Source organism: Perca fluviatilis, chromosome 23 (assembly GCF_010015445.1).
Source record: "Perca fluviatilis chromosome 23, GENO_Pfluv_1.0, whole genome shotgun sequence".
Lineage (NCBI taxonomy): Eukaryota > Metazoa > Chordata > Actinopteri > Perciformes > Percidae > Perca > Perca fluviatilis.
Genome location: NC_053134.1, coordinates 338723 through 365421, shown reverse-complemented (window position 1 = coordinate 365421; position 26699 = coordinate 338723). Strand labels below are relative to the sequence as shown.

Here is a 26699-nt window from a genome sequence, read left to right as displayed (position 1 = left end):
TTCTTGTACACCTGTCTTAAAATGTAAGGGATACTGGAGCTTGGTTGGGGGGGGGGGACTGCTCGCGGTGGGCACCGGAAAATTTCCCTTATTTTCAAATCCAAAACTTGACAAATATGACACAGAGAGAGAGAGAAACTCTGATATAAAAGTTAGCATTAAACAGTATTGGTTACATTTAGCATGTTAGCATGCTAGCATGTTAGCATGCTAGCCTGCTCCAGGAGCCCCTAAAAACTCAAAGTATAACTTCTGGTGTCTCAGAAATCAAACCAAGCATTTTGTATTCATATATATCGTGAAGTTTATTGGCACGTATTGGTATGTAATCATGATATATTAGACAACATAAAGTCCCCAAAACTGTTAAACACAAAGCAAAGAAAAGCTAGCAGCTTCTCTTTGAGAAAAGAACAAAGAACGGCTCTGAAGTCATTCTTAAAAAAGGAAGATGTGTTCAGAGTTTAAAGTTCAACCTATCAGCTCGCGTCGCTCTGATTGGTTGGAGTGCTATCCTATCGGTGCAGAGGGAATCTGGAAGACAACCGTTGATCCCGCCCCTCAGATTGAGCCCTGACCAATGGGGAGTTCCCAGACTCAACATCTGGATGAGGGTCAGACCCAGACTCAACATCTGGATGTGGGTCAGACCCAGACCAACACCTGGATGAGGGTCAGACCCAGACTCAACATCTGGATGTGGGTCAGACCCAGACCCAACATCTGGATGTGGGGCTGGCTGGTCAGGCTAAAGAGAAGCTGTAAAAGGTCTCGATGAGGAGTTAAATACACGAAAAATATTTCTGTTTTATAACAACAGAACAAACCACTCAAAGTATTAATAACATTAACATGAAATACATGAAAACAGCAGTTAGCATGCTATTAGCTAGCATTACAAAAGGTGGTTTAAAAAGGAACATGTGGAGATGGAGCTTAAAGCTAGCATGGTGTAGCATTACACACAACGCTAACGTAACACAGTAACAGACTGGTCCTACTCACACACACACACACACACACACACACACACACACTCTCACACACACACACACACACACACACACACACACTCTCTCACACACACACACACACACACACACACACACTCTCTCACACACACACACACACACACACACACACACTCTCTCACACACACACACACTCTCTCACTCACACACACACACACACACACAGACACACGCACTCACACACACACACAGACACACACACACACACAGACAGACACACAGATACACACACACTCTCACACACAGACACACACACACACTCTCACACACACAGACACACACACACAGACAGACACACAGATACACACACACACTCTCACACACACAGACACACACACACAGACAGACACACAGATACACACACACTCTCACACACAGACACACTCACACACTCTCACACACACACACACACTCACACACACACACAGACACACACACACACTCTCTCACACACACACACACACACGCACTCACACAGATATACACACACACACAGACTCACAGATACACACACACACACACACTCTCACACACACACACACACACACACACACACACACAGATACACACACACACACACACACACACAGACAGATACAGACACACACACGTTTTGTTTTAGAATAGAAATCTTAGACAGTTCAGTTAAAAACCCAAGTGTGTTAACCCAAGATCAGATCCAGACGGGACCGCTTCAGGTCCTGGTCCCTCTAATGATTGGTCCCCTCGGCCACAGACCCCTTCAGGTCCCGGTCCCTCTAATGATTGGTCCCCTCGGCCACAGACCCCTTCAGGTCCCGGTCCCTCTAATGATTGGTCCCCTCGGCCACAGACCCCTTCAGGTCCTGGTCCCTCTAATGATTGGTCCCCTCGGCCACAGACCCCTTCAGGTCCCGGTCCCTCTAATGATTGGTCCCCTCGGCCACAGACCCCTTCAGGTCCCGGTCCCTCTAATGATTGGTCCCCTTGGCCACAGACCGCATCAGGTCCCGGTCCCTCTAATGATTGGTCCCCTCGGCCACGGACCCCTTCAGGTCCCGGTCCCTCTAATGATCGGTCACCTCGGCCACAGAGACGAAGCGGGGGCGCCGACAGACTCTCCTCTTGGTCCTGTGTTTGGGGTTCCTCTGGTACATGTCTGCAACAGAGACCATCAGAACAGACAGATAAGCAGTGAACAACCAAGACCACCAGACCAGACAGCACAGCAGTCAACAACCAAGACCACCAGACCAGACAGCAGTCAACAGGACTTACTCCTCCACTCATTCAGCACCTAAAAACATTCAGCTGGAAGATCTAACCCTTGCGCTGTCGTGCAACTTTTAGTTTTTCTGGGTCAAAATTTAAAATTAAAACCGTAAGACACTTTCCGAAATTTTGAAAAGTGTGGGCCGGTCGTCTGTGTTTGTTGCCCTTTGTTTGGTGGAGTCGTTAGAGTTGGACATGTCCAGTCTGGTCTGGTGGAGTTGGTAGAGTTGGACATGTCCAGTCTGGTCTGGTGGAGTTGGTAGAGTTGGACATGTCCAGTCTGGTCTGGTGGAGTTGGTAGAGTTGGACATGTCCAGTCTGGTCTGGTGGAGTTGGTAGAGTTGGACATGTCCAGTCTGGTCTGGTGGAGTTGGTAGAGTCTGACATGTCCAGTCTGGTCTGGTGGAGTTGGTAGAGTCTGACATGTCCAGTCTGGTCTGGTGGAGTTGGTAGAGTCTGACATGTCCAGTCTGGTCTGGTGGAGTTGGTAGAGTTGGACATGTCCAGTCTGGTCTGGTGGAGTTGGTAGAGTTGGACATGTCCAGTCTGGTCTGGTGGAGTTGGTAGAGTCTGACATGTCCAGTCTGGTCTGGTGGAGTTGGTAGAGTTGGACATGTCCAGTCTGGTCTGGTGGAGTTGGTAGAGTCTGACATGTCCAGTCTGGTCTGGTGGAGTTGGTAGAGTCTGACATGTCCAGTCTGGTCTGGTGGAGTTGGTAGAGTTGGACATGTCCAGTCTGGTCTGGTGGAGTTGGTAGAGTTGGACATGTCCAGTCTGGTCTGGTGGAGTTGGTAGAGTTGGACATGTCCAGTCTGGTCTGGTGGAGTTGGTAGAGTTGGACATGTCCAGTCTGGTCTGGTGGAGTTGGTAGAGTTGGACATGTCCAGTCTGGTCTGGTGGAGTTGGTAGAGTTGGACATGTCCAGTCTGGTCTGGTGGAGTTGGTAGAGATTGGACATGTCCAGTCTGGTCTGGTGGAGTTGGTAGAGTCTGACATGTCCAGTCTGGTCTGGTGGAGTTGGTAGAGTTGGACATGTCCAGTCTGGTCTGGTGGAGTTGGTAGGAGTCTAGCGATGTCCAGTCTGGTCTGGGTGGAGTTGGTAGAGTCTGACATGTCCAGTCTGGTCTGGTGGAGTTGGTAGAGTTGGACATGTCCAGTCTGGTCTGGTGGAGTTGGTAGAGTTGGACATGTCCAGTCTGGTCTGGTGGAGTTGGTAGAGTTGGACATGTCCAGTCTGGTCTGGTGGAGTTGGTAGAGTTGGACATGTCCAGTCTGGTCTGGTGGAGTTGGTAGAGTTGGACATGTCCAGTCTGGTCTGGTGGAGTTGGTAGAGTTGGACATGTCCAGTCTGGTCTGGTGGAGTTGGTAGAGTCTGACATGTCCAGTCTGGTCTGGTGGAGTTGGTAGAGTTGGACATGTCCAGTCTGGTCTGGTGGAGTTGGTAGAGTTGGACATGTCCAGTCTGGTCTGGTGGAGTTGGAGAATGTCGGACCAATGGTGCCTATTTTCCAACAAACGGCAACATTCTAACAGCTTGAAATGCTGTCTCTAAGATTGGTGTTTTTTCTGGCAATTAGTGGATTAACCATAGGGGTGGGACTCACCATAGGCCTCACGATAATATTCTGCGATATATTGCAATTCATGTCCATGTCCCCAAAAGAAAACTATGTCAACATCTGTTTTATCTAAAAAGACATTTCTCTGTTTGTTCATCTCACTTCAATTGTATTGCTGCAAAATCAGACTGTCAAGCAGACAGACTGACCAACACATATATAATAATAGATCCATACTCGGCGTCTGTGTATCGATACTGTATTGCCACAGAAAATATTGCGATGCTGTATTGATTTCCCCCCACCCCTAAGTAACTATAGTGAGTAATTCCTCAAAAGCTTGAGGAGCAAAACTGGCAAAATTCGCAAAAGCTGGAGTATCTTCTGAGTGAAGTTCTTGACACAAGTTCGGATAGACAGCCTGTTTTACATGTCTCAATATCCACGGTTATCACCACAGTCTGCTCCTGGCTCGTCTTGGTTGCCGTCTCTCCTGTACACGGCTAGCAGCTTTACAGGCCAGGTAGACCAGAACTACTCTGGCCACATTCAACAAGGTCTCCACTTCATCCATGTTATATTAAACTAATACTCAAATAAGAAAAGGTAGGACTAGGTGACAAACGCCAGTCTTGTCTGTTGCTGTCTGGGCAGTGTGGACTGGCAGTTGGTTTATGAACATTATAAAGACCAACTGACAACTTTATAATGTTGGTATTTGTTGGAGCAGTGTGCAAGCTCCTTTAAAGGGTAACTAACATATTTTCAACCCTATTTTACCCTAGGTTACACACACACACACACACACACACACACACACACACACACACACACACACACACACACACACACACACACACACACACACACACACACACACACACACACACACACACACACACACACACACACACACACACACACTTTGGGATCGCTAATCTTGACTTGAAACTTACCTTGGGAAGTGACTAGGGAGTTACTTCTCTTTAGACTAACTATGACTAGATGGGACTTGACAGGTGACAGGAAGTGGTACCTTTGAAGCTGACGACGTACTGTCTCCGGTCTTTGACCACGCTTTTTTTGAAAAATTTTAAAGAAATTTTTAATTATTTAATTTTAAATAAAAAATTTTTTTTTTTTTTTTTTTTAATGAAGAATTTTATATAAATTTTTTTTTTTTTTTTTTTTTAAATGATTAATGAGCTCTGTCAACTGGCCCATTGATAACGCATCCCAGATGTCTTCTGAAAGTAGAGTAAAGTTCATCCGAGGTCTCCTGTCGAATCTTAGATACCAGTCATAAATGTTCAGATAAAGCTTAAATACATGTTATATAGAATGATCAGATAAAATAGGATGACAATACACCTCATTGTCTCAGCTGTAATCAGATCAGAATATATTTATGGGAAACATCCATGTACCAGACGAGGCTAGCAGCAGCAGCAGTCAGACACCTTTAATAATAATAAATTGAATTTATATAGCGCTTTTCATGGACTCAAAGTGGGGAAAGACGTAGAAAACACCACGCAGCCGTTACGCAGCCACCACGCCACGCTCACGCCACGCAGCCGCCACGCAACTGACACGCAACAGAAACGCCACGCTCACACCAGTGTGTGGTCGGCCTTAGCAGCGAACATGCTGCAAGGACCTTTTTATCTTTAAAGAAAAGAAAAGTCGGAACCTACCGGCTGCCCGTACTCCACCCAGTTCCCCCGCTCCGCCCGGTAGTACCACAGCCAATCAGTGGTCAGGACGTAGTGAGGCGGCTTCGTTACCGAGGAAACCGTGGACAGACGGCGAACCGCCTGCGAGTCCTGAGTCCACGACAGGAAGTCCACAGGTGGATCGCCACAGCTGGAAACGCAGCAAGAAAGAAAAGTTTAAGTAGAAATATTCACATTAAAACAATCTGCAATCAGAGAACTGGGTTCTCAATGTTTTTGGGACTTTTTCAACAATGTGCATTATGTATTTTTTTTTTATGTTTTCGGCGCTTTAAGTTACCGATTACTTTCATGATGGATTATTTTCTGCATGAATGGATTAGTTGTTTGGTCTCTAAAATGTCAGAAAATGGTGAAAATGGTGTGTGGAGATATGCTGGCTCTATACACGCTAAAAGTCCTGATTATTTACATGGAGTCTGGTGGAGATATGCTGGCTCTATACACGCTAAAAGTCCTGATTATTTACATGGAGTCTGGTGGAGATATGCTGGCTCTATACACGCTAAAAGTCCTGATTATTTACATGGAGTCTGGTGGAGATATGCTGGCTCTATACACGCTAAAAGTCCTGATTATTTACATGGAGTCTGGTGGAGATATGCTGGCTCTATACACACTAAAAGTCCTGATTATTTACATGGAGTCTGGTGGAGATATGCTGGCTCAATACACGCTAAAAGTCCTGATTATTTACATGGAGTCTGGTGGAGATATGCTGGCTCTATACACGCTAAAAGTCCTGATTATTTACATGGAGTCTGGTGGAGATATGCTGGCTCTATACACGCTAAAAGTCCTGATTATTTACATGGAGTCTGGTGGAGATATGCTGGCTCTATACACACTAAAAGTCCTGATTATTTACATGGAGTCTGGTGGAGATATGCTGGCTCAATACATGCTAAAAGTCCTGATTATTTACATGGAGTCTGGTGGAGATATGCTGGCTCTATACACGCGTAAAGTCCTGATTATTTACATGGAGTCTGGTGGAGATATGCTGGCTCTATACACGCTAAAGTCCTGATTATTTACATGGAGTCTGGTGGAGATATGCTGGCTCTATACACACTAAAAGTCCTGATTATTTACATGGAGTCTGGTGGAGATATGCTGGCTCAATACATGCTAAAAGTCCTGATTATTTACATGGAGTCTGGTGGAGATATGCTGGCTCTATACACGCTAAAAGTCCTGATTATTTACATGGAGTCTGGTGGAGATATGCTGGCTCTATACACGCTAAAAGTCCTGATTATTTACATGGAGTCTGGTGGGTAACGTTCAGGAACATGTTTGGATCATTTTAAATACCCAGCCATACTGCCTCATCGACAGCAGATTATCTTCAAACCTGGACGAAGGTAAAGGTGATGCATGACCTCTGACCTCTGTGTCTTGGACGGGTCGCAGTAATCCCGCTCGATGTCCTCCATGTTCTGCAGGGCTGTCCAGTCGACGCCATCAAACACCTCCCACAGATAGGGCAGGGGGAAGTGAATGCGCCGACACCCGTCTACACACACACACACACACACACACACACACACACACAGAGACACACACACACAGACACACACACAGACACACACACAGAAACACACACACACACACACACAGACACACAGACATATTAAAGCAAGTCTATAAAAATCAGTTTTGAGAAGTGATTTAAAAATGTGTCAGCTGCACCAAACAAGACTTTAAATAGATCAGTTTAATAAAACCCAAATGTTCCTTTCTAGATCTTTGATGAAGTAAAACAAACAAATTAGAGATCAGAAATCAGAGTAGGGTGTATAGTCTGGATCAGAAATCAGAGTAGGGTGTATAGTCTGAATCAGAAATCAGAGTAGGGTGTATAGTCTGAATCAGAAATCAGAGTAGGGTGTATAGTCTGAATCAGAAATCAGAGTAGGGTGTATAGTCTGAATCAGAAATCAGAGTAGGGTGTATAGTCTGAATCAGAAATCAGAGTAGGGTGTATAGTCTGAATCAGAAATCAGAGTAGGGTGTATAGTCTGAATCAGAAATCAGAGTAGGGTGTATAGTCTGAATCAGAAATCAGAGTAGGGTGTATAGTCTGCATCAGAAATCAGAGTAGGGTGTATAGTCTGAATCAGAAATCAGAGTAGGGTGTATAGTCTGAATCAGAAATCAGAGTAGGGTGTATAGCATGCATCAAAGATAGGGTAAAGTATAAGTCTAGAATCAGAAATCAGAGTAGGGTGTATAGTCTGGATCAGAAATCAGAGTGGGGTGTATAGTCAGTCAGAAATCAGAGTAGGGTGTATAGTCTGAATCAGAAATCAGAGTAGGGTGTATAGTCTGCAATCAGAAATCAGAGTAGGGTGTGTGCCGAAATAGGATAGTTAAGGGTGTATTTAGTCTCAAATCAGAGTAGGGTGTATAGTCTGGATCAGAAATCAGAGTAGGTGTATAGTGATCAGAGTAGGGTATATTACCTGGACACAAAGAACCACCCCCACACACACACACAAACACCCACTTTTGTACCTTATTGTTTGTTTATTCATGAGGATGAGGTGTTTCTATTAGTGAAGGTGAGGTGTATTTAGTGAGAGATGAGAATTTAGATGGGAGGTGAGTTTGATGAGGTAGAGAAGTGGGGGTATGTGGGTGGAAAGTGAGGGAGTGTATTACTAGATGGTAGGAGAACAGGTGTGGTGTATTTATGGTGAAGGTGGGGTGTATTCTATGATGAGGTGAGGTGGGAGGTATGCTGTGAGAGAGTGAGGGTGTGTATTCGATGAGGTGAGAAAGGTGAGGTGTATTATATGATGAGGTAGAGAACAGGTGAGGTGTATTCTATGATGAGGTAGAGAACAGGTGAGGTGTATTCTATGATGAGGTAGAGAACAGGTGAGGTGTATTCTATGATGAGGTAGAGAACAGGTGAGGTGTATTCTATGATGAGGTAGAGAACAGGTGAGGTGTATTCTATGATGAGGTAGAGAACAGGTGAGGTGTATTCTATGATGAGGTAGAGAACAGGTGAGGTGTATTATGTATGATGGGAGTGAGAGAACGGTAGGTGTGATTCTATGATGAGGTAGAACAGGTAGAGGGTGTTCTATGATTTAGGAGAGGTGAGGGTGTATTCTATGTGTAGAAACAGGTAGGTGTATTCTATGATGAGGTGGAACAGGTGGGGTGTATTTCTTGTTGGAGGTAGAAAGGTGAGGTGTATTCTATGATGAGGTAGAACAGGTGAGAGGTGTATTTACTGAAGTGGTTGAAAAGGTGAGGGTGTATTGGTAGAAGTAAGGTGAGAGGTGTTTCTATGTGTGAAGGAAGAGGTGTATTCTATTAGTGTGTTGGTGATTCGGGTAGGGGTGAGTGAGTGTATATGTGAGAACTGGGTGTTGTTATTGTGTGTTGTGGGGAGGGTGTAGGTTTTATAGTAGAGCTTTTGGCTCCCTCTCTATATTTGTGGGTTAAATACGATGTGTGTGGCTACAGAGTCAATGTTCACTCACCCCAACCAAACACAACTATTACAACTCCCTCAACATATGATTGAACCCGCAGACACCTTACGATGGGTTTTTCTTGTGATTCAAAAATGATACTTTCAGTTGAGTTATTGATGGAAGGTAGATGTAGATCTGGATCTTGTATAGCATAGAGGGGTGTGTTTGGGATGATCATAATGAATGTTAGGGATGTTGGTCAATATCCAGACTGGGTTACCAGCGTTGCTTTCATGGGGTTTCTGTTCTCTTTGTTAACCGGGTTGCCAGGCGCTCTTGATTTATTTGATGCTATAACCAGGACAATTCCACTCTCTGGATGATATTCCCTGCTAACACCTTAAAGATATTCACATCCCCATAATGTCCGATGGGACCCTGTTCACGGGCATCTTCACTGTGATCTCAATCTGGAACGGGATCAGCTATCCGTTAATCCCAACGCGCCAGGAAGGAAGAGGGTGAACTGGACAGATCAGAGGATCAAGATATGAAGGGGACCTCAATCATGATGATCAATATGCCGCGTGACTCTTGTCGTATTCGATGACGTGGTGATGATGATATGGTGGTGATGACCAATCAATGATGATGATGATGATGACCACCATATTGGTATATGGTAATCTGTGGTATTGATAAATCTCTGGCATATTATTGGTAATCACCAGTGGTATTGTTATTGATGATGATAAGTGGTAATTATTGATCATGATGATGATATTGTTGATATGGTATTGATTGTGTTATTGTCATCTGGTATTATTGTGTCCTGGTATTGATCCAAATGACTGATGATGATGATGATAACAATGTCCAGCAATCTTTAATGATAATCTGTTGTTATTGATGTCTGTGTTATCAATGATGTCTGTGGTGATATTGATCTGTTATTATTAAGTATTATTATTATTGGTAATCTGTATTGGTATTATCTGTGGTAATCTGTGTTATTGGTACATGGTAGTAGTACATGCATTGTCTGGTATTATTGATGATGTCTGTATTATTGTCATATTGATATTATTGTGTCTTATTGGCAATGGTCTGACGTCTGTGTATTGTTAATCTGTTGATGATGGTATTATTGATGTCGTAGTGCGTAGTGACCGTAGTAGTCATATTGTGTAGTATTGACCGCGTGGCCATTTGGTGTCTGTGTATTATTATTATTGTGTATTAATGTCTGTGTATTAATCTGTGTGGTAGTAATCACTGTAATAGTATTAATCTACGTATTATTAATGACGTATTGTCTGCCAATGACGTATCTTATTACGTATTGTGTCTGAAATAACTAATAATAATAATCTGTGTGTGTGTCTGTGATAAAATATTATTATTAGTATTATTACTAAATATATAGTCTGTGTGCTATTGTCTGTGTATTATTAATCTGTAGTAGTATTATTATTGGCGTATTGGTAGTGTCTGTGTCTGTGTGTATGTAGTATCTTGCTTATTATTATTTATTATTATTATTATTGTCCGTTACTTCTAGTGAACTTTGCGTTCCACTTTACGGCATATTCCTGGGTGGAAATATTTGCAGCGTCACTCTCAACAACTTAAGTTATGATCTGATTGGATGTTATGAATTTAGCCTTCCTCCTTTTCACACACCACCACCACCACCCCCACACACACCACACGTCCACACTCCCCACGCGACGCGAAGAGAAGGACACGACACAAGAGACAGACACACACACATCAGAGACACACACCCAAACCTCCACACACACCCCCCGAGACGACGACCCAGGAGGACACGACACACGACCTTCACACACCCCCCCCATCGCCACGGAACCAGGCTCACAGGGGAACCACACACATTTACCCCACACACACACATGACACTTTCACACCCCACACACACAAGCCACACCCTCGCCACAGGCCCACACCGGCACACACACACACAAAGGCACGCACACACCACACACAAACACACACACACACACACACAAACAGACAGACCAGACAAGACAGACCACAGAACACAGACACACAGAGGAGGACAGACACACACACACACAGAAAGACACACACACACACACACACACACACAAAGACACACACACAGACACACACACACAAACAGACAGACACAGACAGACAGACACAGAGAGACACAGACACACAGAGACAGACACACACACACACACACACAGACAGACAGACAGACACAGAGGAGAGGCACAGACACACAGAGAGAGACACACACACACACACACACACACACACACACAAAACACACCCTAGGGAGACAGACATACACACCCCACACACAGAAGAGCCCACACACACACACAAGACAGGACACACACAGACAGACAGACAGACACAGAGAGAGACAACAGACACAGAGGAGAGCACACACACACACACATAGAGAGAGACAGACACACACACACACACACACACACACACACACACACACACACACACAGAGACAGTGATTTTTACAGATCTATGCAGGTTGAACACAGTGATTAGATCATATTATGGGATGTAAAAGTGTATTTGTATAGAAGTTGAAATATAATTGTGTTCGCTTCTGTGATTCTCTCTCCTCTGTTTAACTTTCATTTCTCTACTATAGCTCTGTTTCCTTTCCTTAGGTGTGTGTGTGTGTGTGTGTGTGTGTGTGTGTGTGTGTGTGTGTGTGTGTGTGTGTGTGTGTGTGTTTCGTTTTGTCTCTTCACTGCTCCAGGAAGTGTGTATCACTCCGCCGCGGAGGAAAAACAGGAAACAGTCCTCAAGATATTAAGATACAAAGATAAAACCATATCTATAATACAACATGTATAATCTATAACCATCTGACTGTTGTTGTTTTACATCTACGGAAACCTGGCGGGGGGGGGGGATAACTCGTAGGCTACTGCGCAGTGCGCAGGCGTCAGAATCCCTCCGCTGACACAACTAAACAACTAACTTTATCAGGACTAAATATTACTTTATTGACATGTCTGTGACACACCGAGCGCGCGCCTCACCTTCCCTTGCCGAACCTGCAGTCTCCGTAGATGAAGAACTTGCAGAGGTGCAGCTGCTCGCAGCCGCCGCACTCCTCCTGCCTGTCGCACAGCCGCAGCGACGTCCTGGCCACCACCGTGCAGTCCTCCGGCCGCAGCCAGCCGTCCTCCGCCGGCCCGCTGACCAACAGAAAGCGGGGGCACCCCTGGAGGACCCAGCAGAACTCTTCTACGGTGATGTCGCAGCGCTGCAGCAGCTCGCGGTGAAGCTGCAGCAGGGGCATGGAGCCCGAGCTGCCGCACAGCAGCGCGGTGGCCTGCTGCACCTCCCGGCTGAACCCGGAGCCAGACCCGGAGGACCCGGACCCGGAGGACCCGGACAAAGACATGTCGCTGCCTGTCTGCCTGTCTGTTTATCTGTCTGTTTGTGTGTGTGTGTGTGTGTGTCTGTTTGTCTGTGTGTGTGTCTGTTTGTCTGTGTGTTCCTGTCTGTCTGCCTGTCTGCCAGCCTGGGGGGACGGCCAGGTACAACTCCGCCCCCACATTGTCACAATAAAAGCGGACAGACAGACAGACAGAATTATATATATGGATGATTTAAAAAAGATATGATTGAGGAAGCTGGTTACCTAAACACAATACAATGAAAGCTAAAAGCAAACACAAAAACTATATTATATAATATTATTAATATTTTATTATATAATATTTTCCAAGATGTTTTGTGTCTTTATTCCCAGACTGAAATCTAAATGACAGAGTTTAACCTGTGAGTCCAGTTTCCCTCCTTCCCTCCGTCCCTCCATCCCTCCTTCCCTCCATCCCTCCTTCCCTCCTTCCCTCCATCCCTCCTTCCCTCCTTCCCTCCATCCCTCCTTCCCTCCTTCCCTCCATCCCATAGGCAGAACAAACTACCACCTGATTGTGTCAGCTGAGAGCTGGCCACCACTCGGGGAACACAGCACGAGCACATATGAACACAGCTAACATGCTAAATAAACACTTATGTTTATTTTTAGAGCAGATTTTAAATTACACTGTAACAATTTAACAACTCGCCCTTATGAAATCCAGACGGTGGCGGGATGTCCCGACACTTAAATTCAACTCAAATGTATCAGTGACCGATCAGTGATGGACCTCCAGTGTGACGAGACGCAGAAACCAAGATCCATCACACCAGAAAACATTCAGACATGATAAGACGAAGAGAGATGTTTTATGCATGCAATGACGAAACAGTGCTACACAGCAATCACAGTCCACAAAGAGCCTACAAGCACATTCACACAACATCACATTCACCAGCCAGCTCCACACAGGTGGAGTGTGTGTGTGTGTCTGTGTCTGTGTGTGTGTGTCTGTGTTTGTGTCTGTGTGTGTGTGTGTGTCTGTGTGTGTCTCTGTCTGTGTGTCTGTATGTGTGTGTGTGTGTCTGTGTTTGTGTCTGTGTGTGTGTGTGTGTCTGTGTGTGTGTGTGTCTGTGTGTGTGTGTGTTGTGTGTGTGTGTGTGTGTGTGTGTGTCTGTATGTGTGTATGTGTGTGTTTCTGTGTGTGTGTGTGTGTGTCTGTGTGTGTGTGTGTGTGTGTGTGTGTGTGTCTGTGTGTGTGTTGTGTGTGTGGTGTGTGTGTGTGTGTGTGTTGTGTTGTGTGTGTGTGTGTGTGTTATGTGTGTGTCTGTGTGTCTGTGTGTTTTGTGTGTGTGTGTGTGTGTGTCTGTGTGTGTGTGTGTGTGTTGTGTGTGTGTGTGTGTTGTCTCCAGACAGGTGAACGAGGCCTCTGCACTTCGCCATTTAAACAAAGTGGAATAAACGTATTAAAGTCCAAATCTACACAAAATGCACAATCAGTTAGTAAGCTGACATCTTATTTATGACATTTAGGAAACCTTTATAGCAGCGTTGGCACGGTAACATGTCCAGACTAGTGCAACAGTCAGTTTTGGTTTTTGCGTCCTGTATATGCGCCGACAATGGTCTCAGGTGAGAGCCAGAGCCCTGAAAATATATAGTTTTACTAAAGCAGTACATGAAATCAGATGGATGACCTACCACCATTTAGTTGTTTAGGGTTATTTAAAATATTCATAAAAAATCTGCTCATGCCAGAAGTCATTATTCCACTCATTTTAGAAACAACGCAATTACCCGTTTCAGCCACCAGGGGGCATTGCTCTGTGAATGCTCCTTCCCTTTTTTTTCCATCCTTGCCTTCTTCCTTTCAACCTTCTCTCTTCCTTCCTTCTCTCCTTCCCTCTTCATTTCTTCTCTCCTTCCCTCCTTACATACTTACACAACAGTCTACAGCTGCTAAGATTAACCGATTAGTCGTCAACTATTAAATTAATCTCCAACTATTCTGATGATCCATGAATCAGTTGGAGTCAGCGTGTTAGATGTGGATCTGTTCTAGTGTCTTCTCTCCTCTGGGACAGGACACGGGATGTCTCTGAGCTGGGACAGGACACTGGATGTCTCTGAGCTGGGACAGGACACTGGATGTCTCTGAGCTGGGACAGGACAAGACGTGTGAGGACGTCATCTTGGGCTTTGGGGAGATCTGATCTACATGTTAGAGCCAGAAGTCTCATCATTCATTAGGGCTGCAGCTGGTTGTAATCAGCCAGCTGAGCCTCGTCACTCAGACAGCTTATCCTGCAGAGAGACAGGTTATCTTAGAGAGACAGGTTATTCTCACAGAGAGACGATTGTCCTGCTGAGAGACAGACAGGATGCTGTGTGTCTGTCTGCTGGCAGCGTGGCTGCTACCTGTAACACGCTCAGGTGAGAAAGACACACACACACACACACACAGAGACACACACACACACACACACACAGACACACACACACACACACACAGAGACACACACACACACAGAGACACACACACACACACACACAGAGACACACACACACAGAGACACACACACACACAGGGAGGAGACACTTGTGATTTTAAATCAGCTGTTGGGAGGAGACACTTGTGATTTTTGTGTCTTTCTGTGTCTTCAGATCCAAACCTGAATAAAACTCAGCAGGAACATGGACCTTTCTCTGCAGAATCTGGATCCAGTTAGTAGGCCTAAACTATATTTATATATTTATACATCACATCTGATTTATTACATTTAAAACTGTGTGTGTGTGTGTGTGTGTGTGTGTGTGTGTGTGTGTGTGTGTGTGTGTCTCCGTCCAGACCTGTCGGGGGTGCGGTCCTTCAGTACAGAACAGGAACTAGAGACCCGGATCATGGGGGGTCAGGAGGCCTGGGCCCACTCGTGGCCCTGGCAGGTTTCTCTCTGCTACATGTCCACGCCGGCGTGCGGCGGCGCTGTGATCGCCCCGCTGTGGGTCATCTCTGCTGCTCACTGCTTCAAAAGGTCAGAGGTCACCTGCAGCCTCCCACTCGGGGTGCTGTCACACCTGATACCTGGTCCCCTAATACTGTATCTGAAGTCTCTTTTATATAGACCTTAGTGGTCCCCTAATACTGTATCTGAAGTCTCTTTTATATAGACCTTAGTGGTCCCCTAATACTGTATCTGAAGTCTCTTTTATATAGACCTTAGTGGTCCCCTAATACTGTATCTGAAGTCTCTTTTATATAGACCTTAGTGGTCCCCTAATACTGTATCTGAAGTCTCTTTTATATAGACCTTAGTGGTCCCCTAATACTGTATCTGAAGTCTCTTTTATATAGACCTTAGTGGTCCCCTAATACTGTATCTGAAGTCTCTTTTATATATAGACCTTAGTGGTCCCCTAATACTGTATCTGAAGTCTCTTTTATATAGACCTTAGTGGTCCCCTAATACTGTATCTGAAGTCTCTTTTATATAGGTCTTAGTGGTCCCCTAATACTGTATCTGAAGTCTCTTTTATATAGACCTTAGTGGTCCCCTAATACTATATCTGAAGTCTCTTTTATATAGACCTTAGTGGTCCCCTAATACTGTATCTGAAGTCTCTTTTATATAGACCTTAGTGGTCCCCTAATACTGTATCTGAAGTCTCTTTTATATAGACCTTAGTGGTCCCCTAATACTGTATCTGAAGTCTATTTCCTGAGGAGGAGGGAGGGGCAAGCTAGCCTCCATTTTGTTCGACAATACTTCAAACGTCAACAAGAAGTGACGTCACCCAACATCCCATAGAGCACCTTTAAAGTCTCTCATGGGAACGTAAATGATCACATGAATCTACTAAAGAAACGCTCATTCATCTTTTCATAGAGACGGCTTTACTTTAGATGAGACCTACAGGTGTGAGACCTACAGGGGTGAGACCTACAGGGGTGAGACCTACAGGGGTGAGACCTACAGGGGTGAGAGTTGAGTCTGAGCTGAGTTCTACTTCCTGTCTCTGCAGGTACAATAAAGCTTCTTTCTGGACGGTTCTGGCAGGAAAACACGACCTGGACAACCCGAATGAACCTGGACAACAAGTCAGAAACTCTGATTATATGTTCTGGATCTGATCTGACTTTCTGTTAAAGGTCCTATGACATGGTGCTGTTTGAAAGCTTTTATATAGACCTCAGTGGTCCCCTAATACTGTATCTGAAGTCTCTTTTATATAGGCCTTAGTGGTCCCCTAATACTGTATCTGAAGTCTCTTTTATATAGACCTTAGTGGTCCCCTAATACTGTATCTGAAGTCTCTTTTATATAGGCCTTAGTGGTCCCCTAATACTGTATCTGAAGTCTATGACCAACTGCCACTTTGCTTGTTTGAAAGCCATGATGTCTCTCTCTCTCTCTCTCATGGGGGGGGGGGCAAATTCTCTGGGGGGGCAAAGCAGAGAAAGGGGAGGTAACCTTGCTCCTTATGACCTCAGACGGAGAAGATTCCTGATTGGTCCATCTGAGCTTTCATTTTCTCAAAGGCAGAGCAGGATACCCAGGGCTCGGTTTACACCTATCACCATTTCTAGCCACTGGGGGACCATAGACAGGCTGGGGGGGGAACTCATATTAATGTTAAAATACCTCAAAGTGAAATTTTCATGCCATGGGACCTTTAACTTCCTGTATAACTTTGTGTGGTGTCAACTTTCCGTTTTCTGAGCAGCTAGTTGGAGTCTCTCTGATCGAGAGCCATCCTGGCTACGACATTCGGACCAAAGCCAACGACGTGGCGCTGCTGAAGCTGCAGCAGCCGCTGATCTTCAACGAGTCCGTCCGGCCGATCGACGTCTGGATGGCGCCGCTGCCAACGCTCCGGAGCTGCACCGCCACGGGCTGGGGCTCCAGCCGAGAGAGTGAGACCGCTTCATTATATCCTATAATATTATAACCAGTCCCTCCAGAAAAACGCGATTATGAGATCGCATAATCAGCCAAAGTCCACATATTTATGCGGGTATTTTCAAATACGCCACACTTTCGCTGCATAAATTGTCGATTTCTTTCATAATCCCCGCATTTTCGTTGCAAAAAAGTCCCATAATATATCTCAGCAGAAAGTTGACAAATGTATATATATATATATATATATATATATATTATATATATATATATATATATATATATATATATATATATATATATATATATATATATATTTTTTTTTTTTTTTTTTTTTTTTTTTTTTTTTTTATATATATTTATTTCATTCAGTCAGGCCAAAAGTTTGGACACACTTTCTCATGTCTTTTTATTTTCATTACTATTTACATTGTAGATTCTCACTGAAGGCATCAAAACTATGAATGAACACATATGGAATTATGTACTTAACAAAAAAGTGTGAAATAACTGAAAACATGTCTTATATTTTAGATTCTTCAAAGTAGCCACCCTTTGCTTTTTTATTAATAAGGGAAAAACTTCCACTAATGAACCCTGACAAAGCACACCTGTGAAGGTAAAACCATTTCAGGTGACTACCTCATGAAGCTCACTGAGAGAACACCAAGGGTTTGCAGAGTTATCAAAAAAAGCAAAGGGTGGCTACTTTGAAGAATCTAAAATATAAGACATGAAAGACAATGAAAATAAGAGAGAGAATAATAACACCGACTAAAATATCACTGATGAAAACTTATCCCTTCTGTTGCTCTCAGGTCTAATTTGACCCATTTTCAAAGAGTTTCTATGTCAGAAATTTGGGTTTCTTTCAACCAAATAGACCAAAAAGATCCCTCCTAGGTGATCCCTTGTGGGTCCTGGGGGGCACAAATAAGATCTTTGAGACGGCCTTCACAGATGGAAAGATGGGTCAAACAAACACAGGACTTTCACCCAGAAGACCAGGGGTTCAGGTCCCGTTCGAAAAGAAAAGGAGACCGAGAGTTTTAACTTTAGGGAACAAACAGAGCTAAGTCACGTTCTGGGTCACGTGGTAACCGTCAGGAAGTGATGTCACGTCTGATTTGAACCCAAACCTCCATCTTTTTATCAACTTAACCCAGTTTTGGTGTCTAAACCAAACTGAGACCGTTTCACAACGTTAACCACGTCGTTCCCCTATCTGATCGGAGCATCAGTTATCTCTTTCAGTGTGTTTGGACCTTTTAAGACTCGCAGGTCTTGTGGATCGGGTCTAAAGTGTCTCCTCCATGTTTCTCCTTCTTCAGACGGAGCGCAGGTGAACAGACTGCAGGAAGTGAACGTCACCATCCTGCCGTCAGACATCTGTAACAAGTATTACACCAGCGGCATCCTGCCGTCCATGTTCTGTGCCGGGAAGGACGAAGGAGGAGTGGACGCCTGCCAGGTAACACTCGGGGAACAGGGCCGGCCCGGGGCGTAGGCAGGATAGGCAAACGCTACGGGCGCCAGCAGTCCACACGAGTAAAGAAAAGTTTAAGATAATAAGAAATAAACACAGTTTTTACACGTTTAATTTGGTGTTTGTCTCAGGGGGACTCTGGTGGTCCTCTGTCTACGGTTGTCTCAGGGGGACTCTGGTGGTCCTCTGTCTACGGTTGTCTCAGGGGGACTCTGGTGGTCCTCTGTCTATGGTTGTCTCAGGGGGACTCTGGTGGTCCTCTGTCTCTGGTTGTCTCAGGGGGACTCTGGTGGTCCTCTGTCTATGGTTGTCTCAGGGGGACTCTGGCGGTCCTCTGTATATGTCTCAGGGGGACTCTGGTGGTCCTCTTTCTCTGTATATGTCTCAGGGGGACTCTGGTGGTCCTCTTTCTCTGTATATGTCTCAGGGGGACTCTGGCGGTCCTCTGTCTCTGTATATGTCTCAGGGGGACTCTGGCGGTCCTTCTGTCTCTGTATATGTCTCAGGGGGACTCTGGTGGTCCTCTGTCTCTGTTTCTCTAACATGTCTCTGGTTGTCTCAGGGGGACTCTGGCGGTCCTCTGTCCTGCTTCACCGGCAGCCGGTACGAGTTGGCGGGTCTGGTGAGTTGGGGCGTCGGCTGTGGACGAGCCAGGAAACCCGGCGTGTACACGCGAGTCCAACAGCACACGCAGTGGATCGCTGACATCATACGTACGTCTCGCACACAACCCACAGAAACACACCTGGGTTCACCTGTCAAACTGTCATTAATGTTGGGTTCACCTGTCAAACTGTTATTAATGTTGGGTTCACCTGTCCAACTGTTATTAATGTTGGGTTCACCTGTCCAACTGTTATTAATGTTGGGTTCACCTGTCAAACTGTTAATGTTGGGTTCACCTGTCCAACTGTCATTAATGTTGGGTTCACCTGTCCAACTGTCATTAATGTTGGGTTCACCTGTCAAACTGTTAATGTTGGGTTCACCTGTCCAACTGTCATTAATGTTGGGTTCACCTGTCCAACTGTCATTAATGTTGGGTTCACCTGTCCAACTGTCATTAATGTTTGGGTTCACCTGTCCAACTGTCATTAATGTTTGGTTTACCTGTCAAACTATTATTAATGTTTGGTTCACCTGTCAAACTGTCATTAATGTTTGGGTTCACCTGTCCAACTGTCATTAATGTTGGGTTCACCTGTCAAACTGTTAATGTTGGGTTCACCTGTCCAACTGTTATTAATGTTGGGTTCACCTGTCAAACTGTTATTGTTTGTTTCACTGACAGACGCTCAGAATGACATGTACGCAGACGACCTCACTGCTACAGGTAAACATTTCATCTTCAATCTGTGTTACCTGAGGTTGTCTGACTGTGTCTGTGTGTTTGACTGTTTGTTGCCCGGGGTGACAGAGAGCAGATGTGGGAAGCAGCAGAACATCAGCTGTGAGCAGTTTCCCGCCCTCGCCACGGTGTCGGTGTCTGATGATGGCGAGGCCTCGCTGGAGAACGTGACGGAGGCGTGCCCGTTCCTCTGGCCCTGGCAGGTCAGCCTGCAGGCCAGCAACGGGCGCCACTACTGCAGCGGAGCGCTCATCCACCGCAGCTGGGTGCTCACCGCACAGCACTGCAACGTCAGGTAGCCCCGCCCCTTCCTGCCGGGTAGTCCCGCCCCTTCCTGCCGGGTAGCCCCGCCCCTTCCTGCCGGGTAGATCCGCACGGTTAAAATGTGTCCGGTAATGAACAAGGAGAGACAGATAATGGTTAGATCCTGTTTGAATTGAGGTGTGTGTGTGTGTGTGTGTGTGTGGGTGGGCGGGGGTGGGTGGGTGGGTGGTGTGTGTGTGGGTGTCTCTGTGTCTGTCTGTCTGTCTGTCTGTCTCTCTGTGTGTGTGTGTGTGTCTCTCTCTCTGTCTGTCTGTCTGTCTGTCTGTCTCTCTCTCTGTGTGTGTATGTGACGTTAGAAGTGTTGTGGAGCAGAGCTATAAGCTAGCGAGTGAGATGATGTGTATATTGTGCGGTTCTACGACAAACAAACTGAGACTTTCACTCAATAAATTATATTTTAAACTGACAAACATGAAATGTGTAATTAATGGCTCAATTCAAACAGGATGTAAACATTATCTGTCTCTCCCCGCTCACTAACGGACACATTCTTACTGAAATAAGGTCCCACGGTGGACACAGGAAGGGCGGGACGTATACACAGGAATGGGTGGGACTTATACACAGGAAGGGGCGGGGCTTATACAGAGGAAGGGGCGGGACTCCTTCTGTTTCTGACTTGTATTTGGTCCTGCAGAGCGAAGAAGGACATGGTGGTTCTGGGAGTCCATGACCTGCGGTTCTCCTCGTCTGAAACCATCCCGGTGGACCAGGTCTTCAACCTGCCGAAGGACCGCAGCTTCCCGCCCAAATCTGACCTGTCGCTGCTCCGCCTCGCCGTGCCCGCCACTTTCAGTAGGAACACCTGAGACACACCTGAGACACACCTGAGACACACCTGAGAAACACGAGACACACCTGAGAAACACAGCACAGAAACATCTAAAGTTCTCCGTTGTATCAGTATGAAGGGTCTGTCTGTCTCCAGTGTTGGTCTGTCTGTCTGTCTGTCTGTGAGAAGTGTTGACTGTGTATCTAGAGCAGGGATCTTCAACAGGGGGTCCTCAGAGTCAGTGCAGGGGGGGCCTCCAAATTATTGTGTTTTTTAAAAAAAAAAAAGGGGGGAAAAAGTCTTAACATGAAAACAACATATTATTAGCAAATATAATGTAAGTCCCCACTGCTTACTGGCCTATAGGTAAGGTCACTAAGGCCATCCACGGATACTCTAAGGGTTCCCTGTGCCACATGTATGTTTAACATTAAAACATGATTTATAAAATCATGCCAACAATTATTAGGCTATAGAATACTAAAAAATTTATGTATAAAGGCTTTAGCCCGCCCCACATGTTATTATAGGCCCAGTTTAATATGCAACTTCATTTCATACACTATATATATAGTATGGGGTCCCTGCTCCATCTCTCCTTCAGTTAAGGGGTCCTTGGCTTAAAAAACATTGAAGACCCCTGATCTAGGGTATGAAGTGTTGGTTTATCGGTGGTTATGGGTTAGGTGCCTTGAAGGCAGTGGTCGCAGCGCTGCCTGGAAGGAGCAGTTGGGGGCAAAAAACACCATAGAGCGAAGTGTTGATTGTGTGTCTGTCTCCAGGCCCGGATGTGTCTCCAGTTTGTGTCCCCGACAAGGACGAGGACCTGGACAGCAGCTGGTCTTGTGTCACAGTCGGCTGGAGAACCTCGAGCACAGCAGGTGAGGACAACACCCAATAATCTTAATCGCCATTTCATTCACAGCAGAAGTTCTCTGAGAATCTCTGTAACATCCAGATGAACTGGTGTTGGAACCTGGGTACCGTTTGGATTCATACGATTCTGATGCCGAACCGGTACTTTTAAAACGATTCTGATTCCTAAACCGATTCTTGAAAAACTGAAAATGACATCAAAGAAAGGCTTTTACATCCGTTTCGGTGAGCCCAGAGGGAGAATATGGCATTTTAAAAGTAGCCTACATTTACGGTAGCTAGCTAACAGTAGACTACAGAGAGAGGAGCTAGCTGACGGTAGACTACAGAGAGAGGAGCTAGCTGACGGTAGACTACAGAGAGAGTAGCTAGCTGACGGTAGACTACAGAGAGAGGAGCTAGTTGACGGTAGACTACAGAGAGAGTAGCTAGCTGACGGTAGACTACAGAGAGAGTAGCTAGCTAACGGTAGACTACAGAGAGAGTAGCTAGCTAACGGTAGACTACAGAGAGAGGAGCTAGCTGACGGTAGACTACAAAGAGAGGAGCTAGCTGACGGTAGACTACAAAGAGAGGAGCTAGCTAACGGTAGACTACAGAGAGAGGAGCTAGCTGACGGTAGACTACAGAGAGAGGAGCTAGCTGACGGTAGACTACAGAGAGAGGAGCTAGCTAACGGTAGACTACAGAGAGAGGAGGATATTTTTACATCTGTTTCGGAGCGACAGAAGGAAAATATTTCAGTCGACACATTAAGTGGAACCAAAATGAGGAACCGAAATTTGAGTTCTAATCCGGTCCGATTCCTACCGGTTGCGTAGGAACTGGTTCCATAGTGGAACCAGGGTTTCGGTACCCAACCCTAGGTGTGGATGGGATTACATGAGAAGTAGTCTGCCATAATGTGATTGGTTATGTCGCTGTCAGTCCCCTGCTCCATATCCTATCCACCTATCGCAGCATCTCTCGGATGAAAACGCCTCTTTAGTGACCGTCCTCCATCCCCCACCCCACTATACAGTGCGTGCATGTGCAGTCGACTTGTTCTGTTCTTCTTCCCTGTGTTTCCGGTTGTCTGATGTCTTATTTCTAATGTTTCCTGTGTAGTGGACGTGGATCCCCACCGGCTGCACCATGTGGGACTGACTCTGGTTAACCAGACGAGCTGCAGCGAGAAATGGGGCGGAGATCTCATCACCAACTCCCACATCTGTTCCCATCCTGGCGGCTCCACCTCCTGCATGGTAACTCCCTCTGGACCACATGTCCAAGTGACCTATGTGAGAGAATCAGGGCCAGATGTACTAACGCTTTTGCAGCCACTTCAGGTGTATTTGTTTTGCAATGTTCGCGTAAAAGCATGGTGAGGTATGTACTAACTGGCCGCACTGAGGTAAAAGCATGGTGAGGTATGTACTAACAGGCTACACTGAGGTAAAAGCATGGTGAGGTATGTACTAACAGGCAGCACTGAGGTAAAAGTATGGTGAGGTATGTACTAACAGGCAGCACTGAGGTAAAAGCATGGTGAGGTATGTACTAACTGGCAGCACTGAGGTAAAAGCATGGTGAGGTATGTACTAACTGGCAGCACTGAGGTAAAAGCATGGTGAGGTATGTACTAACAGGCAGCACTGAGGTAAAAGCATGGTGAGGTATGTACTAACAGGCAGCACTGAGGTAAAAGTATGGTGAGGTATGTACTAACAGGCAGCACTGAGGTAAAAGCATGGTGAGGTATGTACTAACTGGCCGCACTGAGGTAAAAGCATGGTGAGGTATGTACTAACAGGCAGCACTGAGGTAAAAGCGCAGACTGCCTGTCGTGGGAACTGAAAATGGCAAATTGTGCTTTTCCGTGTCACACATATGCATTCATGCGAGGGTGACGGGGAAAGTGGGAGTTTCCCATAAAGAGATGGGAGGGGAAGCGTAAAGTGCGCCTAATTATGTATTCTGCTGTATGTTTAAAAATGCCCATGACAGCCCGCCTCTATTTTTGCGGTGAAAATTCTCCGCCTCTTAAAAGCAGGTGTAAACCAGGAAGAGGGTTTCCTGGCGTATGCCTCCTGGTGAAATGGTGGCAGTAATCAGAGCAAGACGAAGACATAGGCCAAGGAGATGAGCTGCCACATGGATCACACTCTTTCAGCTGAGTGAACAGGAAATGATTAACCGTTACAGATTAAGTAGCCATGCAGTATTACAGTTACTGGAAGAAATCAAAGATGACATCATATCTCTGACTCAGCGTTCACGTTCGATTCCAGCAGCTGTTAAACTCGTTGCTACGTTACAAATATCGGCATCAGGATCATTTCAAACAGTCACAATAAATCAATACAAATGGTGACACTAGGATATGGTCAGTGCAAACCGTTAAATATCGTACCGATTACAATTCATAGAGAGGTCCTGGTATTAAACCATTACTGATGGCTACATTCCACTTAGGAGAGGTCCTGGTATTAAACCATTACTGATGGCTGTATTCCACTTAGGAGAGGTCCTGGTATTAAACCATTACTGATGGCTGTATTCCACTTAGGAGAGGTCCTGGTATTAAACCATTACTGATGGCTGTATTCCACTTAGGAGAGGTCCTGGTATTAAACCATTACTGATGGCTGTATTCCACTTAGGAGAGGTCCTGGTGTTGGGCATGCTGACTCCCTGAAATATCTCACTGGGACACTTGATGGAATTGAACCATCATTAAGGTTATCAATCTCAGCTGTGCTTTTCCTACTATGACAAGTCAAAATGTCTGCTGTGAAAAAGGTCCATACATACATTTCCCCGCCAATAATGCCGAAATAACAACCACGGCTAATGACCCACACACAAGAATACACAACCCAGCAACAGCAGTTCAGCAAAATTACAACCATGCACACATTCAGACGAGGGGGCGGTAATTGAGCGCACATTTGGGGTCTTGAAAAGCCGAACGCGCTGCTTGGACCGCACAGGTGGAGCGCACTTTACGCAGACTGATGTCATGAAGTGGCGTATGTACAACACGCCAATTCGTATGCCATTTTGGCATGTTATCAAGACGCATACTCGCTTTTTAGCGTGTTTATCAACACCGTTTGGCCTCCATTGACTTACATTACGTGTGAATTATCGCCGTAGCGAGTGGTATGAAAGGTCCGCGCTTTTCAACCGTTGTTTTAATAAAGCCTTCCCCAATGTTCTTTCCCTAAACCCAACCTTCTTATTTTTTTTACATGTGTGTGTTCTCGCGATAGCATGCTGTGTACAGCATAGACATACACGTGGATAGCTCAAAATGCGTACAGATTACACGCCATTTGACTTTAGGAAAGTGGCGTGTATGTTTACGCAAAGTCATGATGTCACGTTGCTTTACGGCATAGTGGGCGGAGAAAGGCGCTGATTACCTGATGAACTGCAGGTTTGGTAAATACGACGTAAGCTGATGTATCACAGCGTGAGCTCTATGCGGGTTGGCCATGGCACCGATAACGCTACGTTCACAAATGTACGTACATCTGGCCCTCAGAGTGTTAGATGAAGATGTCTAGGGTCTGATGGAGATGTCTAGGGTCTGAGGGAGATGTCTACGGTCTGAGGGAGATGTCCACGGTCTGAGGGAGATGTCTACGGTCTGAGGGAGATGTCTAGGGTCTGATGGAGATGTCTAGGGTCTGATGGAGATGTCTACGGTCTGATGGAGATGTCTAGGGTCTGATGAAGATGTCTAGGGTCTGATGAAGATGTCTAGGGTCTGATGGAGATGTCTAGGGTCTGATGGAGATGTCTAGGGTCTGATGGAGATGTCTAGGGTCTGATGAAGATGTCTAGGGTCTGATGAAGATGTCTAGGGTCTGATGGAGATGTCTAGGGTCTGAGGGAGATGTCTAGGGTCTGATGGAGATGTCTACGGTCTGAGGGAGATGTCTACGGTCTGAGGGAGATGTCTAGGGTCTGAGGGAGATGTCTAGGGTCTGATGGAGATGTCTAGGGTCTGATGGAGATGTCTAGGGTCTGATGGAGATGTCTAGGGTCTGATGGAGATGTCTAGGGTCTGAGGGAGATGTCTAGGGTCTGATGGAGATGTCTACGGTCTGAGGGAGATGTCTAGGGTCTGATGGAGATGTCTAGGGTCTGATGGAGATGTTTGTGTGTGCAGGGGGACTCTGGAGCACCGCTGGTGTGTCGTAAACACGAAGCCTACTTCCTGTTTGGCGTGGTGACCTGGGGCAGCCGGCGCTGTGACGCCGAGAAACCGGCCATCTTCTCCCGAGTATCGGAGTACCACCGATGGATCACCAACGTGACTCAAGATGTCTGAATGTTTGATAGAAATAAACTCTTTTCCCCTAGAAGCTTTTGGTCCTCGGAGCTCTTTAATCTCTCGTCTCAAAGTTCACTCAGTAACTCTCTTCTGGAGCTTTCAACTGCATCGCACAGGCTTCATCAGAGAATGGAGTCGTTGCTTTGATTGTCACGTTACGAGTTACGAGTTCAAATAAGCTCAGGAGAGGGGACTCTGCAGCTGCAGGATTTTAGATTTCAAACAAAAATCAAACTCAAAGTTGACGCTCCGATATAACTGAC

General features: G+C 45.7%; 2 protein-coding genes across 3 annotated transcripts; one reads left to right on the top strand and one right to left on the bottom strand.

Moving 5' to 3' along the window:
• Window positions 1–1542: 1542 nt before the first annotated feature.
• Window positions 1543–12587, bottom strand: parp12b (poly (ADP-ribose) polymerase family, member 12b). Its single transcript, XM_039792393.1, has 7 exons — window positions 12080–12587; window positions 9518–9540; window positions 6970–7096; window positions 5539–5707; window positions 5139–5161; window positions 4878–4918; window positions 1543–2169 (listed from the first exon to the last, which is right to left on the bottom strand). The coding sequence occupies exons 1-7, from the start codon at window positions 12445–12447 to the stop codon at window positions 2078–2080; spliced, it is 843 nt and encodes a 280-aa protein (XP_039648327.1). The 5' UTR covers window positions 12448–12587; the 3' UTR covers window positions 1543–2077.
• A 1509-nt stretch (window positions 12588–14096) lies between these two features.
• Window positions 14097–26467, top strand: ovch1 (ovochymase 1). Of its 2 annotated transcripts, XM_039791658.1 has the most exons (13): window positions 14099–14841; window positions 15073–15132; window positions 15257–15440; window positions 16429–16504; window positions 17131–17320; window positions 18638–18777; window positions 19355–19505; window positions 20084–20125; window positions 20210–20435; window positions 21102–21259; window positions 22019–22117; window positions 23220–23356; window positions 26272–26467. In XM_039791658.1, the coding sequence occupies exons 1-13, from the start codon at window positions 14790–14792 to the stop codon at window positions 26431–26433; spliced, it is 1677 nt and encodes a 558-aa protein (XP_039647592.1). In that variant the 5' UTR covers window positions 14099–14789; the 3' UTR covers window positions 26434–26467. The 2 variants fall into 2 exon arrangements, with proteins under 2 accessions (XP_039647595.1, XP_039647592.1); XM_039791661.1 differs by lacking the exon at window positions 20084–20125 and having other exon boundaries at window positions 14097–14841.
• Window positions 26468–26699: the final 232 nt, after the last annotated feature.

What these genes read in the sequence shown, in the direction of transcription:
- parp12b (XM_039792393.1), bottom strand. Translation starts at nt 12,447, where the DNA reads ATGTCTTTGTCCGGGTCCTCCGGGTCCGGGTCCTCCGGGTCTGGCTCC. An exon ending in ACCCTCTTCCTTCCTGGCGC is followed by an intron (nt 7,097 to 9,517) that starts GTTGGGATTAAC and finishes GTGTGTGTGTAG; the next exon opens with ACGGGTGTCGGCGCATTCAC. An exon ending in GGGTGGAGTACGGGCAGCCG is followed by an intron (nt 5,162 to 5,538) that starts GTAGGTTCCGAC and finishes CATGTATTTAAG; the next exon opens with CTTTATCTGAACATTTATGA.
- ovch1 (XM_039791658.1), top strand. Translation starts at nt 14,790, where the DNA reads ATGCTGTGTGTCTGTCTGCTGGCAGCGTGGCTGCTACCTGTAACACGC. An exon ending in AGACGACCTCACTGCTACAG is followed by an intron (nt 20,126 to 20,209) that starts GTAAACATTTCA and finishes CCGGGGTGACAG; the next exon opens with AGAGCAGATGTGGGAAGCAG. An exon ending in GCGGCTCCACCTCCTGCATG is followed by an intron (nt 23,357 to 26,271) that starts GTAACTCCCTCT and finishes TTGTGTGTGCAG; the next exon opens with GGGGACTCTGGAGCACCGCT.